Genomic DNA, 19,286 nt, shown 5'->3' on the forward strand with positions numbered 1-19,286 from the left:
CACCGTGTATACACTGTGCACTTATAACTAGGTATCACCCATAATACTCCATAATGCATGATTATTACTGGTTTATGTATCTACTACATGATACTTTTATCACTACTATACAGTATATTCCTTCTACTTAGAAAAAAGTTGAGTGTAACAGAATATGTTGTGTTATGCCTGCCACAGTCTCATCCATCTCATGTTCACTTGTCCTCATGATCCTGTGGAGAGGCCACAGCAACAGACTGACCTAGACCATCTAGGCTTGTGCAAGTACACACTACAACGTTCACACAATGACAAATTTCACCTAATGACTCGTTTCTTGGACCATAATCCCAACTGTATTTCTAAGTAACTTGACCTGTGACATAACAAAGCTCATGAATATTTATAGAGATGAAAAACATCCAGCACCTGATACAAATTATCAGTAGGGAAATAAGACCCACAGCCTAATGTGGTGGCTGTAATCCCAACAACTCAGGAGGCTGAGGCAGGAGGATCACAAGTTTGAAGCCAGCCTTGGCAACTTAATGAGACCCTGTCTCATAAAAAAAATAAAGTTAAAAAGTGGGTCGGGGATGTAGAGAACTTCTGAGTTCAGTATCCAGTACCACACACAGGAACACACACAAAATAGGCCCCATAATGAGCAGAAAAATCAATTGATTGAAAAACATCACTGCTAACAATGTTAGAATTAGCACTTGGAGACCTTAAAACAATGATAACTGCACTAAATATGTTGAAGAGTTAAGTAGAGATGCCAAAGATATTACAAAGATCTAAACTGAAATTCGAGAGGTGAAAAGTATCACTTCTGATATGAAAAATATGGCAGAGGGGATTAATGGTCAATTAATTGTCGAAGAAAGATTAATGAACTTGAAGACAACAATTCAAAGTATCCAAAGTGGCTACTTTTTTAAAAAAAATTATTTGTTTTAATTAGTTATACATAACAGTAGAATGTATTTATGTACTTTGATATACATAGATGGGATATAATTTCTCATTTTTCTGAGTGTACATGTTGCAGAATCATATTGGTCATGTAGTCACATATATGCATACAGTAATAATGTCTGTTCATTCTACTATCTTTCCTATCCCCACATCCCCTCCCCTCCCCTCTCATCACTTCCCTCTACCTAATCTAAGGTAACACTATTCTTCCCTAATGTTCCCCATCTTATTGTGAATTGGCATCCGCATATTAGAGAAAACATTTGGCCTTTGGTTTTGTGGGATTGGCTTATTTCGCTTAGCATGATATTCTCCAACTCCAACCATTTACTGGAAAATGCCATAATTTCACTCTTCTTTAAAGCTGAATAATATTTCACTGAGTATAATCACATTTTATTTATCCATTCATCTATTGAGGGACCCCTAGGTTGGTGCCATAGTCTAGTTATTATGAATCAAGCTGCTATAAACATTGATGTGGCTGTGTAACTATAGTATACTGATTTTAAGCCCTTTGGATATAAACCAAGGAGTGGGATAGCTGGGTCAAATGGTGGTTCCATTCCAAGTTTTCTGAGGAATCTCCATAGTGGTTCCACTAATTTGCAGTCCCACCACCAATGTATGATTTTTCTTTTTTAAAGAGAGAGAGAGAGAGAGAGAGAGAGAGAGAGAGAGAGAGAGAGAGAGAGAGAGAGAGTTTTTAATATTTTTTTTTTTAGTTTTCGGTGGACACAACATCTTTGTATGTGGTGCTGAGGATCGAACCCGGGCCGCACGCATGCCAGGGGAGCGTGCTACTGCTTGAGCCACATCCCCAGCCCCCACCAATGTATGATTGTACCTTTTTCACCACATCCTTGCCAACATATATTGTTGCTTGTATTCTTGATGATTGCCATTCTGACAGGAGTGAGATGAAATTTTAGAGTAGTTTTGATTTGCATTTCTCTAATTGCTAGAGATGTTGAACACTTTTTCATATATTTGTTGATCAGTTGTATTTCTTCTTCTGTGAAGTATCTGATCAGTTCCTTAGCCCACTTATTGATTTGGGTTATTTGTTTTTTTTGTTGTTGTTGTTTTTGTTTTGGTGTTAACTATTTTGAGTTCTTTATATATCCTAGAGATTAATGCTTTATCAGAAGTGAATAAGTGGTAAAGATTTTCTCCCAATCTGTAGGCTCTCTCCTGACATTATTGTTTCCTTTGCTGAGAAGAAGCTTTTAATTTGAATCCATCCCATTATTGATTCTTGATTTTACTTCTTGCACTTTAGGAGTCTTGTTAAGGAAGTCAGATCCTATGCTGACATGGTGAAGATTTGGGCCTATTTTTTCTTCTATTAGGTTCAGGGTCTTTGTTCTAGTGCCTAAGTGTTTGATCCACTTTGAGTTGATTTTTGTTCAGGGTGAGGGATAGAGATTTAATTTCATTTTGCTACATATGAATTTCCAGTTTTGCCAGCATCATTTGTTGAATAGGCTATCTTTTCTCCAGTGAATGTTTTTGGCACCCTTGTCTGATATGGGATAACTGCATTTATGTGGGTTTGTTTCTGTGTTCTCTATTTTGTACCATTGGTCTACAAGTCTATTTTGGTGCCAATACCATGTCATTTTTGTTACTATAGCTCTGTAGTATAGTTTAAGGTCTGGTATTGTGATGCCTCCTGCTTCACTTTTCTTGCTAAGGATTGCTTTAGCTATTCTGGGTCTCTTATTTTTCCAAATAAATCTCATGATTGATTTTTCTATTTCTATGAAGAATGTCATTGGGATTTTAATAGGAATTGCATTAAATCTGTATAACGCTTTTGGTAGTATGGCCATTTTGACAATATTAATTCTGCCTATCCAGAAACATGGGAGATCTTTCCATTTTCTGAGGCTTTCTTCAATTTCTTTATTTAGTGTTCTGTAGTTTTCATCATAGAGGTATTTTTACCTCTTTTGTCAGATTGATTCCCAGGTATTTTATTTTATTTTTTTAGGCTATTTTGAATGGAGTATTTGCCTAATTTATCTTTCAGTGGATTCATCATTGATGTATAGAAATGCATTTGATTTATGGGTGTTGATTTTATATCCTGCTACTTTGCTGAATTCAGTTATTACTTCTAGAAGTTTTCTTGTAGAACTTTTTGGATCTTCTAGGTACAGAATCGTGTCATCAGCAAATAGTGATAGTTTGAGTTCTTCTTTACCGATTGTATCCCTTTAATTTCTTTCTTTTGTCTAATTGCTCTGGCTAGAGTTTCAAGGATGATATTTAATAAAAGTGGTGAAAGAGGACATCCTTGTCTTGTTCCAGTTTTTAGCAGGAATGCTTTCAATATTTCTCCATTTAGAATGATGTTGGCCTTGGGTTTAGCATATATAGCTTTTACAATGTTGAGGTTCCTACTATCCCTAGTTTTTCTGCTGTTTGAAAGAGAGAAGAAAATCAGTGAACTGCAGGGCATCACTACAAGTAATTGGAGTCACAAGTAATTGGAGAATAGAAAAAAATATTTGAAAAAATAGAATAGAAAAAAAGTATTTGAAGTAATGGTCAAAAATGTTTTCAGATTTGATGAAAACTATAAATCCACAGGTCCAAGGAAACCCAAGCAAAATAAGCAATAAGGAAACTACACCAAGATATATCATAATCATATTGCTTAAAACTAAGATCAAGAAAAGCTCTTTAAAGCAGCTAGAGAAAGGAGACAGTATACGGATGATTGGGATGCTCATATACTGCTGGTGAGAATGTAAAATGATTTGATGACTTCAAACAAAAATTTAGCAGTTTCTTAAAAGTTAATCATGCAAAAAAGTTAATCATGAAACCATTAAATGATCAACTGAATGGTATTTATCCCCAAGAGAAATGAAAGCATATGTCCATATAAAAACTGGCACATAAATGTTCATAGTTGCTTCATTTGTAATAACCACAAACTGGAAATAATCCACATGTCCATCAGCAGGTGAATGGGTAAACAAATGATGGTATATTCATTCATATAATGACATGCTAGTGGGTAATAAAAAAGAGTGACTTGAATACTGTGTAGAATTAGTTGTTTGCATAACTATTAAAGCAAAAATATTTTTAAAACTCTCAATAATTATACTGATTGAAAAAAAAGAAAGGAAAAAGGAAAGGAAAGAAAGTACATAATTCCATTTGTATAAAAATCCTGAATGATAAAAATGGATCAGCAGTAACAGAAATTGGTAGTACCTGACAGGCAGGGAGGGATAGAAGAAAGAGAAATCAAGGAAACAGAAAGAAACTTCGAGGGTGGTAAGTATGTTCACTCTCTTGGCTTTGCAAAAGGTTTCATGTATGTGCACATCCATCTCTTGTCAAAATTTATCAAGTTATATGATTAAGGTAGGTTAATTATACCTAAAAATAAGTAAATAAATAATTAGAAAATTCCAGGCTAGAGATGGTGCAGTACGTATCCTGGGGTCAGAAGCCATCACACTGAGCTTTGGATGCCTCCTCAATGCCAGGTAAAATCTCCCCCACAGAGTGGTGGCCAAGACAAAGTATGAGAGCACCGGGCCAGGCCAGGCGTTTGGCAGGAGCTGCAGAACTTTTCTCAAAGGAATGTGGATTTAATCAGTGACTCCCATCGGCACGCTGAGTGACTCTCTTCCAAACCACATCAGCAAACATATTTCCTGAAGGTTCCCTGCTCAGTCTCGAAATACATTAGCATGTTTTGAAAGGGCTGGTCTACAAACAAAACACAATTCTTCAGTAATCCTTCGTTCATGTTCCTATTCATTATTTTTCAAAGGCGCACATTGCTTCTCGTCAGAACCCGCCTTCAGGGGCTCACCACATCAGGCTGACAGAAAGAAATCCTATCAACAGACCTACTGGGGGGAATAGACAGTTTCCATGCTAGCTTTTGGCACGTTAAGGGGAGCCCTCAGGCTGCTCAAGATACGGGCACCAAACCTCCTTCACGTCACAGCCAGCACCTTCTGAAATGGCATCCCCCACCAAATTTGTAAATTGAAGTCCTAACCTGACTATCTCAGGATGTGACTGGATTTGGAGATGAGACCATTAAAGAGATAATAAAGGTAAAATGAGGTCATGAAAGTAGGCCTCAATCCAATAGGACTGGTGTCCCAAAAAGGGAAGACAGGGACACAGTCACACATGGAGGGAAGATGATGGGCAAATACAGCAAGAAGGCAGCCATCTGAAAGCCAAGAGGCCTCAGGAGAAACCAACCCTGTCAACACCTTGATGTCAGACTTCCAGCCTCCAGAACGATGGGAAAATAAATTTCTGTCACTTAAGCCACCCAGACTGTGATACTTCCCTATGGCAGCCCTAGCACACTAATGCAGATGGGGTCTTGCAGGCAACCTCACTGCCACTCCATTTGCCTTTCTCAGATTACTCACCAGACGCTATGGAGACTGAAGTGAAGGGGATAGAGAGGAGGCTGCAAGGACGTTGGGAGCCTGGCTGACTTCCTCAGCTCATGGGTGTTGGAGGCATTAATCGTTGAGTTAGTCAGCTTTACATCACTGTGACAAAACACCTGAGAAAAATCAACTGTAAAGGAGGAAAGATTTGTTTTAGCTCATGATTTCAGAGGTTTCTGTCCAGGATTGGCTGACTCCATTGCTTTGGGCCTGAGGCAAGGCAGAATAATATCATGGCCATGGGAGAATATAGTGCAGAAGACTGCTCACCCCATGGATTCTAGGAAGCAGGGGCCGGGGGAGGGAGAGGAAGGGCCTGGGGACAAGAGATGCCCTTCCAGGGCAGAACCCAGTGACCTATTTCCTCCAACTATGCCATCTACCTTCTGCAGTTTCCAACACCATTTGATTATGAACCCATCAATGGATGGATCCATTAATGAGATCAGAGTCTTCATGATCCAATCACTTCCCAAAAGCCCCACTTCTGAAAATTGCTACACTGGGGACCAAGCCTTAACACATGAGCCTTGGGAGAACCTTCAAGATCCAAATGGTAACAATAGTTGATGAGGCAGACACCACAGAGAAATATATAGGAAAATGAGCAAGGCAGCAATGACCAGACTGGCCTAGGTGTGAAATGGCAGAACTGAGAGAAGCAGATATGTAACTACAGTCAGCCCTCTGGATCAATGGGTTTCACATCTGTGGATTCAACCAACAGTGAATGAAGAATATATTTTCTAATTGAGTCTGTACTGAACACATACAGATTCTTTCTTGCCATTCCTTAAACAATACAGTATAACAGTATAATATTGTATTAGGGACTCTAAATCATCTAGAGATAATCTAAAGCATAGAGAGGACATGCATAGGTTCAGTGCATTTCTTTGCCTTTTATATAAGGGACTTGAGCAACTGCAGATTTTGCTGTCAACAGGGAGTCCTAGAACTGATCCTCCATGAATACCAAGGGATGACTGTATTTTAAGAAGTCCATGTTAATGGGATTGAAAAGAAGGGAACAGAATAAAGTCCAGTGAAGAAATCATCTGCAGGATTTCCTTAGCTGGTACCTCCCATAGATTCGGTACCTCTTCCTAGCCCACGTCTCTAAAAGCTACGCCTGAGTTTGGAGCCTCAGAACAGGAATGGGAAGGACTTGTAGGATCTTCCCCAAGATGTTCCCTCTGCACTGGATGTTAACAGTCCTGGAAGCCACCCAGCTGCCAGGATTAGCAGGGCTGTCCTGGGAAGGGTGCACCACTTCCTCTTCACAGAAACAGAGTGAGGCAGATACTGACACCCTTGCAAAAGCTAAGGAATTTGGAAAAGCCAAGGAATTTGTCCCAGAACATCTGTGGGTTCAGAGGCAGCCCCAGACTCAAATCCCAGGTGTCCCCACTCTAAAGCCCACAGCAGGAGCCATGCAGTCAATGAAGGGGGATGTGGTGGAAAGACGTCTATGGAGAGACAGTAAGGTCAGGCTGGTCCCATCTAGGAATCCCACAAAGTCTCTCACCCATGTGTATGCACAATATGCACACAGACTCTCATATGCACTAATGTACACCCACACATTCGCACACACATACACACACTCGCCCTCTTATACTAGCTCACACTCACATTCTCTAGTCCCATTGCCATCATGGGAACTTGTCCTTCATTTGACCACTCCGCAGCATGGGTCTGAAGACAAGATGCCGTGGATGATAACCATCCAAACGTCACACAAAAAGGCACAGTTTAAATAAATGAACAGACCCCGCTTTCTTTGTATGATGTTACTGAAGGATGCAAGTTGAACTGCCTTTTTAAAAATGCCAGAATGCATTCTAATTGCTTTATGATTTGTTTCACAACTCAAATTTGGAAGCACATTCTATTTTAGAAGCTCGCTTTACCCATTTGAAAGCACACACATTCCTCCTACCCCAGGACCTGGCATCCTCCAATTTCATGGCTACATCAGGAAAATAAATGTTTCACTTGCCAATGTGAATTGAAGCAGATGTGTGAAATCGCTAATTCACCAGGTTAATCATGAGTATTTAGGGGTGTTTGTGCCTTATTGCATAATCACAAAACCAAACTATCCTGTTAATTAAAGCAAATTGATTAGGTGTTGGTGTGCCCTTTCACAATGGCAAATCCATATAATTATTTTCATGAACAATATGACTTTTTTGTCATAAATATAAAAATTTTAATGGGAAATCTTATTGTGCTCAATAGAGACTAAAAATTAAAATATGGGGGGCTATGAAACCAATTCAGTGTTTGCCTTTCTTCAACAACCAGGTCACAGTCTTCTGCCCATTGACTCAGACTGGATGTGTGTTAATATTTTTGTTTTTTGCATCTGTACAGCTTTAATAGGATGGCAGTACCCCAGTGTTAAGGGAGCTTAAGGTCAGCCCTCTAACCAGGGGACCTCCTCTTCAAATTGCCCACAGAATAGACATTCCTTCTAGATTCCGGAAAGAATGTTCTGAAAAGTACAGCCATGTTCAGAGTATGCATGGTGCACTGAGTGCTTTGCACAGGGCACCTTATTAAGTCCTATGGAAACCTTGTGAGGCACGTACTATATAATCCCTTGATCACAGGATCAAACTGAGGTTCAGAAAAACTCAGTGTTCTGAAGTCATATAGCTGGGAAATGGCAGAGCTGGGATGTGAACCTGGGTCTGCTTAAAGCTGATGTCTCTCTTGCCACCCTACACGTCCATCATTTACAGATGTCATCAAGGACGTCCACACTTGTAAGAAGAAAAAAAAAAAAAAAAAACAAAACTGCTGCTTCTGACACTCAAAGCTAAATTTGCTCCTTCTAGTGGGTCTGCCGTGAGGATGTGGAAAGAATTCGGGATTAGGAGTTGGGATACCTGGTTATCCAAATTTATATGTATATGGTCACCAGGAGCCTGTGACTGCCCTTCTCAGAAGAGCACTTAGGGCTGAAGAGCATTTGCCTAGCATGTGTGAGGACCTGGGTCCCATCCCCAGCACCACACAAAAGAAAGTCTCTCAATTGTTTTCCCCTATAGCCTCCAGGAGTATAGTGACATGACTTTCTTTAAAGCTCCATCTGCAGACCTAATTTTTTCTCCCAATGGTTCATGCCATTGGTACATGAAATATGTTTCTGGACACCATGAAGGGATGTTTTCTGGGTGTTTGTGTCAACAATTGAAGATTAATCCTGATTCTACACATGGAGAAAATCGAAGGGGCAAGAGCCGCAGGTCGTGTGTGGCCTCTGGAGAACTTTCTCAAATTGATTTACATTTGTTCACATAATTAGAAGTCACAGTGCAGACCAGGCCTGGTGGCTGGCACTGCTAAATGCTATTCAGCAAAGATCTGTGCACCAAACCGACAAAGGAGTCTGATTCTGAGATGAGATCTTCAGACTGACTTTTCCCATGTGTTACGGTAAAGCTTTCTTTTTTGCTTTCAACAATGACAAATTCAGTTTACAAGACAGACTGAATCCACTTTGCCCATCATAGAACTTGAAGCAAGATTTCAGAATGGTGCCATAGCTTCAGAATATCACAACAGGGAAAAATGTTCTGCAAGGGCAACCCAGACACTCTCAAACTGAAACAAAAAAACAAAGCCCTAAGGACATACTTTTTTATCCAGTTATTCTACATCCCAAAGAAAACCAAAGAAATTTTCCTCATGAAGCCATGGATGGCATCACATTTTGGGCTAATAAATATTTAGAGGAGGCCTAAATGATATGTTGATGGTTGGATACAGATTTCCTGGATGGAATAATATGTAGTCATTAAACATGACCAGAAAGATCATGTATCACCTTGAAAAAGTTTTAGGAGGTAAAGTTTAAAAACACATGCAAGATGCAAATGGTATGTACTCTGTGGTTAAAACTGGCTGAGTGCAAATCTGTCCATGAACTAGGATTGGGAGGGATTATGCAAAAAGTTAAATAGCCCTTTTTGTAGCTGGTAGGATTATCAGTAACACTGATTCTGTGAAATCAAGATACATTTTGGTTATTCTACCAAAAGAAAAAAGAGGGATGGAAGATAGCCAAGCTGTCATGCTATTTCCTGAGATAGTCGACCCTTCACATCTGATGCTCTGATTTAACTAGCTATGGTTCAAAAGTTTTGGGGGGGATGGAATATAGCTCAGTGGTAGAGTGCTTGCCTCACACGTATAAAGTCCTGGGTTTAATTCCCAGTTCCAAATCAGGAAAAAGAAAAAAAAAAGACAAAAGTATTTGGGGAAGAAGAGCTGTATCTCTGCTGAAAACCTAAAGGCTTTTCCTCTTGTCATTATTCCCTAAACAATAAAATATATCAATTATTTTCACACCATTTACATTGTATAAGGAATTACAAGTCATCTACAGATGATTTGAAGGATTGTGAAAGTTCTATGCAAATTCTGTGCCATTCTATATAAGGGTCTTGAGCATCCGTGGGTTTTGGTATCCAGGGGGGGTCCTGAAACGAATCCCCCCAGTGGCTACTGAGGGGCAACTGCTGCCCAACAAAGAGCAAATTTGATAGAACCCAACCTCTCACCAACAACCTGTTAGTGCCTCACAGAGAGGGTTAGAGTTATTGAGCAACAAGGGAAAGACACGTAAGACATCTGTGTTGAGGGAGAGGCTTCTCTGAAAGTGTGGGATTATACCAATGCTCTGTGAGGCCCTGCAAGCAAAGTATACTGGAATCCACTGCTCAAAGCTGATAAAGATTCCTGCTCCACTAAACAGTGGTCAGGTTCATGATCCTTCTTCTAGGCCCATCATGCCCATCCCTCTAAAATCCAGTTTTAGCAAAGAACCTTGCCAGTTCAGTTTAGCAAGAAAGTCCCATCTTTGATTTCATATCAGGTTCCTCATCCACCACTATGTTAGTTTTCTGTTGCTGTGACAAATACCTGAGATAATCAACTTTATAAGGAAGAAAGGTTTATTTTGGCTCATGGTTTTGGAAGTTTCAGTCGATGGTCACTTGGCCCTATTGCTTTTGGGCCTGTGGCAGTAGAGTATGTCATGGTGGGGACACATAGTGGAGGTCTATTAACCTTGTGGCAGCCAAGAAGCAAAGAGAAAGAGACAAGAAGGGGCTGGGGGCCCATATCCCCTTCAAGGGCATGCCCCCAATGACCTAACTTCCTTCCACTAGGCCCCACCTCCTAAAGGTTCCACCACCTTCCAATAGCACTGCAGACTGGCAACCAAGGTCTCAACACATGGGCCTTTGGGGGACACTCAAGATCCAAACTAAAACACCCCCCACACCCAGCTGAGGTCCACCCTGATCTGTCTTCAGCAAGAATCCTGTTAGCAGGCAGGGTAGTGACTCAGTGGTAGAGCCTTTTGTCTAGTGTGCTTGAGGCCCTGGGTTCCATTCCCAGCATCACACGCATGCACATATGTGCACGCACACGCGTACACACACAGCCTGTTAAGTCGGTTTAGCCAGAATCCCCCTGGCCCCTGAGGTTCCTCTTAGTCATTCTCCATCTACTAAGCTACCCCCTGCTCTTCTGCTTTAAATCCCCACTGCCCATGCTGGATTTGGAGTTGTGCCCAGTCTTTCTCCCACTGCAAAACCCCACTACCTATTAGGCTGGCCCTAAATAAAGCTGGCCTTGCTGAGCTTTAACTGGTATCATTAAATCATTCTTTTCTGGAGTGTCATGGAGTCATTTCTTTTTTTGCAACAGAACTCATCCTCTGCTGCAGTGACTATTTCCACTAAGCCCTCCCTTTTTTACTCTGTATCTCGGCTTCTCTGGACGAGTCTGAGTATGAGCCCTTCCTCCCAACCAGAGAACTGCGGGGTGGGACAACCTGTCTGGGCCACACAGCCCATGGGCGGTGGTGGCCTCTGACTCCTCACCCTGAACTTTCCTCCTTCACCCTGAAGCATTTTCCTATTCCAAACTCAGGTCCCCAAAAGTCACGAAAGCAGATGGTGCCAGGCAAGGCTGTGGCGGCCTCCCAGCCACATGCATCTCATTGTTCCCTGGGATTTGAGATTCCCCCCAAGATTCCTCAATTAGCCAGAAGACTAGAGTCTGCTCCTCTGGAGAACACTGCCTGAGAGGCCAATGGCAATGGGTCAAGGAATAGGGATCTCCAGAGCAGGTGGCCCTCATGTGAGCCCAGGCACACTGCCCTAGGCTGGACACAGAACTCACACAAAGGGACAGTGGATGCAAATGTCCTTCTTATGCTCTCTTGCAAGGCACCCTGCAAACCCCAAGGGAGCCCAGGCCTGGTCCTGTGTGCCCTGAACGTTCACCTCTGTGACATTTCTGTGAAACAGCCATAACCGGTCTTGTCTCATAAGGTTGTTGCAGGCAATTTTTAAGATTTTGAATGATCCTGTAACATGGAAAGCTCACATTTTGTAAGCTCATTAATCCAGAGGGAAGTACAGATTTCAGTATTGCCACAGATAAACCCAAATTTACCTACATACATGAACCTTTATGGAAAAAGAGCCCTATTGCATATCCCAGTAGATAAAAAGTCCTTTTGCTGGATTTTGAGCCATGGAGGTGGGTTTTTCCAGAGCATGGTTCTAACCTCTCTCTTATTATTTCTTGGATGGTTACCTATTGGTTTTTCTCTCTCCCTTCTTCTAATAACAGCACTTGGAATTGTCCTTTGGGGGCTGGGATGGAGCTCCATGGTAGAGCACTTGCATAACACGTGTGAGTCCTGGGTTTGGTCCTCAGCAATGCACAAAACAAAACTGAATTGCCTTTGGGCACATCCTCTACTTCTCAGTCCCTTCAGTGCGCACGCGCGCGCGCACACACACACACACACACACACACACACACACCCCTGAACCTGGCTGGTCAGAGAGGCTGTCTGTCTGGTCTTAGTGATGCACACAGGTAATTCATATTGGACCAACAGAGAGAATTAGGTGACTTCTGTCAGGACAGTTGGAAAAGAGAAACTCTAAAGCTATGAATATGAATTTGGAGACTCTAGGAGCTTCTCAGGCACCTCATGGGAAGAACGAGGACATTCTTGAGAAATATGGAGCCAATACAAGAGGGTCCAGAAGACATTCACCTGGGCTTCCTGGTTACTCAAGCCATCAATTCCCTTTGAAATCCAAGGTCCTCAGAGGGGTGGGCCTGCCACATTGTTGTATGAAGGTACAAAGGCCCAAAGGCATCCAGAAAGGCTGAATCCAATGAGAAGGACATCCTCCCTGTTCTGGGGACCATGATCTTAACTGCACACGCTCTGGAAGGGGATTTGAAGTCTGCAGTGACATCAGCTACAGAGACAGCCAAGGAGACCCATGACTGGGAGGGGCAGGGCTGAGGGGGAAGCAGTGCTGTCCAGGCACAGGTGCTCCATGCATGAGTTCTGGGTCAACTGATCTCCTCGGTGCTTGGAGGGGCTGCATCAGTTTTCTCCATCTGAGTAGCCTTTCTACTTCCAGCAGAGTGATGTGAAATATTATTATTCCCTGCATATGCCAGAAAAAAGTTAGATTTCAGAGCCCTGGAGTGCCACTCTCAGTGTGGGGCCACTCTAGCCAGTCACTTTGAGGTCAGAACAGCATCCACCCAAGGGTTAAAGGTCATATGATTCAGATGTAGTTTGTCCCCCAAGTGTTGGAAGCTTGGTCTGTGCTAACATTAGGAGGAGATAGGACCTTTAAAGGGTGGAATCTGGTGGGAAGTCTTTAAGTTATTGGAGGCAGTAAACCTGGGAGGAATTAGAGTATTTCATGGGACCCCTGAGTTGGTTCTTATGTCAAGAACCCCTGCCTGCTCTGACTTCTGGTCTCATTAAATAATCCCGCCCACTTGTATGCATTCTTAACTTTGTAATGCCATCCATCATTATGTGACATAGTCAGGAGGGTCCTCACCAGAGCCTGCACCATGCTGTTTGGACTTTACCTCTCAAAACTGTGAGCTAACTAAACCTCTTTTCTTGATAAATGGCCCAGCCCCAAGTATCTCTTTATAGAAACAGAGAATGAACAAATACAACTATAAAGACTAGGATTGTGCCAGAGAGAATCTCAAACTTCAACTATATCTGGAGGCAGAGCTGGATGTGGATAGAAGAATCTTGAAAGAGACATCAATTTTGTGGTTGGAGAGTGTTCCCAAAGTGTGGAGTTTGGGAAACACCAAAGTGAAAGGAAAACGTACTTGTTAAAATTGACAGGACAAAAAATGACTGCCTCCTCGTCATTGACTCGTTTCTCCTTGGAGGACATCTTGTCCTCCCCTGGAGTGACAGTAGTGACAGCATTCTGTAGGACCTGGCTGACACTCTTGGTTGCTCCCCAATAGCCATTCCCAGTCTTCTTTCCTAACAAAGCCTCAATTCTATTCCAGTGGCAATGTGCCCAGCCTCAGGCGATGAATCAAGATTGGCCAAAGCCTCTTTATTGGCAACCCCATTACCCTTGCCAGTGAAAGGGTGGTGACCATGTGACCTAGTTTGGGCTGATGGCTATAAGAGAATTCTACAGAAAGATGATGGGAAAGTTTTCCCCCCTGATTTAAATAAAAGAAAAAGTTTCACAAAAAGCTTTTTCCTTTGTCCCTTCCCAACCTTGGCTATTCTGGTTTAAAGACACATGTGTGGAGCTACAGCAGCCATCTTGCATTCATGAGGAAAGGACAAGAGAATGGCAGATGCAATCTGTCACCCGGGTGTGACCAAGTCATTGAACTAACGCAAGATATCTTGACTTTCTTCCAGGCTTTTCTTATACAATTCAGTGACTGTCATGTTTAAGCAACCACACTCAGATATTCCATTACCTGCCATCAAAAATATATACATTGACTGTACTAGTTCATTTCCCATTACTATAATGAAATACCAGTGACGACTGGTAACCACCATATAGAGGAGGAAGCTGAGGCTCAGGAAGCTGAAGAGGCTAGATGACAGCTCTAACTAGTGGGACAGATCTGAAACTCTCCCCAGCTGATGAGAAGCTGCATCTGCTCTGCCCTGCTCTGCCTCCTGGTTAGGAATTCACTCAGCTCACGGTGTCCTCCAGTTCAGGAGCTGTGCCTTGAATCTTCAGAGCCAATGTGGAAACATCCAACTCAAAAATTCCAAAAACTGAAAAGAACACACCAACAGTTGGCCTGTTCTACACATGCTGCTATTATTATAAAGCTCTTCCAAACTGTGGCCTTTAAAATAAAAAAAAAATTTAAGGCAAGAAAAGAGTGGAGAGAGAAAGTAAGCATGCCAGAAAGTAATTGGAAGGAAACTTTTTTTTCTTTTTTTCTTTTGGTTTGGGAGCCAAGAAATGCCAAAGAAACAAAAGTAGTTATGATTTACATTCTATCTCTAGTTGTGCAGGGATTTAAAAATAGTCATCTTTATTAGAATGGACACCACAGAGCTGTCCTGACAAGTAGATACACTGCTACAAAGGCTGGAAAGGCTACAACTGATTTTGAGTTTGATAGAAACTTCACTAATATACATAGTTGATGGTAGGGAAGGAAAGCACTTTTATTTTATTCCCAGTCTCTGGGCTTTTCTTGTTTTCAAACTGATTGGTCTGGACAATGGAAGGCCAACAGCCAACAATAAATCCATTGTAAGCTGGAAATGGTCTCCTCTGAATACAACTAAATATTTCTTTAATCCTTGCATTAAATTTTTTTACTGTAATATAAAAGCTATGCACTTTAAAGCCTAAGCTTTTGTAACACTTTTTGTGTTAGTTTTGTAACACAGTAACTAGAAGACTGATTAATTAGGCAACCTACTTACCAGCACTTTCATAGTGAAATAGCAAATGTTTGTTTTATATCCATATTTTCAAATTACACTGAAGACACTATCAGGAATGGATCTTGCTCAGAAATTTTGTGTTTATATCCTAAAAACTATTTATTCCCTTCTGTTCCATGGGAAGGGTCTTTAATAATCAAGCAATAACAAGAATATTTCTTTTCTGTAGCTTCTGTATCTACATTATCAGGCACATCAGCCAGTCCCAGAAAAATTTATGTCACAGTTCTGTTCCCAAGGGAACAAGGAGAGTGGGTCTCCTCCTAACAGTGGCTTTTGTTGGCTTTCTTTTCTTTTTCCTGACATTAAAGTTGTGTGTGGTTGGCAAGGATTTTTTTTTAAAATTTGGGCAGGGTTTCTGCCTTTGATACTCTGAAAATAAAAAACAAGCCACAGGCACCTTCACACATAATCGCTTCGGCACTGACTTAGAAGAGGCTGCACTGAGAACAAATCTGAGCTTAGAAAAAAAAAAGTTCAAGTACAAACATTCTTCCCTTACAGATTTTTAGTTTGATATTTAGTTATCCTTTGTATCTAGCAGTTCAAAGAAGTAACTACACATCTATTTAAAGCCAATTACTGGTTCCCCATAATGGGCCTCTCACTGTACCCTCATCTCAGCCAGGGAACTCACTGTCATGAAGCTGTGTACATTTCCCATCCAGCGACATTTACAAGAAGCATAGCTAGTAGCAAGAATTGATTGATGTCCAGAAAGAGAGATGCCCTCTCATGGGGGACACCTCAACAACTAGAAGCTCAATACCAACTGGCATCCACATGGAGCCATCTCTGACTCTCCACTGGCAGGGCAAGGTGGGCAAGCACAACACAAGTACCCCAGATACTGAACTCTGCATAGTTAGTAGTATGATGTGTCCAAGGGTATAGCAAAATCTTGAGTGGGAATCTCAGGATTCTAAAATTTCCCTTTGCCTTTCTAATCAAGAGTGGTAGAGAGAGAGAGGGGGAAAAGAAAGAAAGGAAAAAAGGGAGGAGAGAAGGGGAGGGGATAGTAGGTGGAGAAAGAAGGAGGAGGGAGAGGAGGAGGAGGAGAGGGCAGCTGAGCTCTGTCCACTAAACCATCTCTGTCCTCTAAATCATTATTCAATCACCACAGTCCACCCAAGTGACATTCTGGCAGAAGTGTAATGAAGTAGTCTTTCCCCGCTGAAGTTCAGGACTAAAGAATCAACATTTCTGAGCAGTGGCTACTTTCCCAAGACCCCCCATCCCTATTAGTACAGACATAATTTGTTAAGTTCCTCTTAAGGTTTTACCAGGCCTTCTGATTTACTCAATAAGGGCTTGCGGTTTATTTTTACTAAGTCCGCAGGGCCTCATGGTAGAAAGAACAGCTGCAGTTATAGCCTTCACAGGTAGAAACTTTACGGGCCCTCCATAAATCAATTCAACACCCTGGTCTCTAGGGATTTGCCAAAAGATAATAGACAGCAATTATAAAACCACTGCCAGGAGTTGCCAGCAGGGTTTGGGGAAATTTTTGAAGCCTGTAGGCACTTTCAAGGGGGAAGAGAGGAAATCATTTCAGGAAACAGCAATTTTGCCCAGAATCAAGTAAAAGAGATGTAAAACTGGCTTAAAGAGACTAAGAAATAGGTGTGGTGAACAAGGAGGTATGATATGTGTTCTTCCATTCTCCCTACGATGCCAGATTAACTTGACAATGGATACAGAGTGCAATATATGTTTGATGGTGTGGATGGAACCCAGGGCCTCGCTCAAGCTAAAGAAGCACTCTACCACCAAGCTACACCTCCAGCTCTACACAGTGTGACATATTAGTAAGGATCACAGTAGGCTATGGTTTAGGGAATTGGTGGTAACAGGCCTGCCCTCCCTGTCCTCTACCGTGAAACACTTGCCTCATTTCCTACAGCACTTGAGGATGTCCTTTGGGATCTTGGGTAGCCACCCTTCCCAAGAGGAAGAGTCCACTCAGGCAGGGGAGATGGCAAGGCCAAAAGCAGCTCTGGCCAGTGCATTGGTGCCTGTTCCTGTTCTATGGGGAGAAATAATGCACCAAACTCGGAAACTAAAACCAACTTTGAGGTCCCAAATGTGGCTCCTGCTCTGAAGACAGCAATCCTAACTCTTTAGACGAATCTCAGAGACTCACTGGACATTACCAACCTGGGGTTGGGGGATGGATCAAATTCGCATTGCAGGTGTGACAACTCAGGATGTGATGTGTCCCCACTGCTCAGGTGGCATCACTCGAAACCAGAATGCAGATGTCGGGCCTTGTTTTTACTTCCCCTCAACCTACCCAGCTAATGTGGATACCGCCCTCAGTCACGGCAGCCTGGGGGCACAGCATATCCAGGATGGAACTGCTTCCAAACTTTAGTTTCCAAACTTTAGTTAGCACCTAGGACTAATGCGACCCCTCCAAGACCCTGAAGCTTGTCTGAAGTTTCCCTCTACTGTGGCCACCGGCTGCTTCAGGTAGACCAGTGATGGGAACTAGAGTCTGCGGACACTTCCAGCGTGAGCCTTGTCATTATCTGGGGCTCTCCACCGCAGGCGGGAAGTACTGTGTCCGAGTGCACACAGCTGAGAAGACCAGCTCCCAGGATAGTTACTCCAAGTCTGTGGTCTTAATTTTCCCTTCCCCTCCTGTTCCCCTAAACGGTTCTTTTGGCTTTCTTTCCCCCTATCCGCAAACACTGGCAAAAGACTCTGAGGAGGGAGCAAAGACAGCAGGACCACTCTGGGTCGGTAGCCCCAGTCTCCATCCCGATGTGGGCCTCCTAGATGTCCTCTACAGCGCCCAGCCCCAGGGCGACCCCTCCCCAGGGCAACAGACACGTCGCCCCTGGCTCTCGGAGCACTGACCTTCCCCCAGCTCCCCCGTCCCCGGATTCCGGTGGGACCACCCCTGCCCCGCTCCCGAGCGCCTCACCTCGCGCAGCAGGCGCTCCAGGTGCGGCTCGGCCCAGGCGTCCAGGGTGCCCGGCGGCCCCGAGCGCCGCAGGAGCTCCCGCTCTTCCTCGAGCGCCGACACCCGGCCCTGCAGCGCGGCTGCCTGGGCGCCCAGCAGCAGGCAGGCGGCCGCCGAGCCCATGGAGAGCAGCAGGCACAACGCGCTCACCGCCCGCGACCCGGCGGTCGTCGCGGGGCGCCCTCCGCCTCCACTCCCAGCGGGGCTGCTCTTCTGCGCGTCGTCGCCGCTGCCGCCACCACCGGCGCGCTCGCCTAGGCTCATGGCGCGCTTGTCGCACGAGGGCTCTCCGAGGGTACCGCGCAGAACTGGGGCAGCAGACTGAGCGCACAGGAGAGCCCGAGGCACTAGGACGTCCCAGCGCGGGGCTTGGCCTTCGTGTAGTAGCGGATCGCGGCGCACGCCCCCTTCTCCTCGCCAGCTCCTCCACAGCGGCTACTTTGGACAGTTTCCTCTATGCAAATAGACCCTGCCAGAAAAGGAGCCGGGACCCACCCAGGGGAGGAGCGGCCTGGTCGTTCTCCCTCGGCGAGGGGCGGGGGCGAGAAGGGAGTCAGCTCTGGAGAGCCATTCGGGTGAGCCAGACTGACCCAGTGCGAAGCGCGCCCTCAGCCCTCACCTGGCCCGGGCGCCGGGTTACAAACATCCCGGCGTGAGCGCCTTTGTGACTTCCAGGCCATGGTCTCCACAGCGATCCCCAAGAGTACGACATGCGTCCAGAGAGTCAGTGCGTCTTCTGCAGCCCACTCATTCTGGAGCGCCAATTGTGCCTTGGGAGCATTCACCTAAACTTTTGTGATTTAACCTTTCGGACACTTTTAAATAAAAGTTCAAACTCCAAATCCTGAGGAAAACAGTGGTTCGGTCCTAGATGGTGGCTTAGCGCCGCTTGGCGGCCAAAAGAGACGTCTGCAGATTGGCATTTAGAGACGCAGTCAGAATCCAGATTGAGACAAAGAGAAAGATGCCTGTTAGAATCTTAATTCTCTCACCATGTATTATAGGTCAGGTATGGTGCTAGAAACAAGATGAGAAGACTTTGTTTCTGACCCAAGGGGAGAAGTTAGTTGAGAACAGACTATATGACAAATGA

At 43.7% G+C, this 19,286-nt stretch overlaps 1 protein-coding gene across 1 annotated transcript in view; it reads right to left on the reverse strand.

The window, feature by feature from the left end:
* COL23A1 (collagen type XXIII alpha 1 chain) overlaps positions 1 to 18,872 on the reverse strand; it is a 357,570-nt gene extending 338,698 nt beyond the window's left edge. The window contains exon 1 of the mRNA XM_081287686.1: positions 18,155 to 18,872. Coding sequence (XP_081143812.1) covers positions 18,155 to 18,457 — 303 coding nt within the window. The 5' untranslated portion in view covers positions 18,458 to 18,872. The remainder of the gene's footprint in view (positions 1 to 18,154) is intronic.
* Between the last annotated feature and the right edge of the window lie 414 nt (positions 18,873 to 19,286).

This window comes from Spermophilus citellus (genome assembly GCF_964194105.1).
Source record: "Spermophilus citellus genome assembly, chromosome: 1".
NCBI lineage: Eukaryota > Metazoa > Chordata > Mammalia > Rodentia > Sciuridae > Spermophilus > Spermophilus citellus.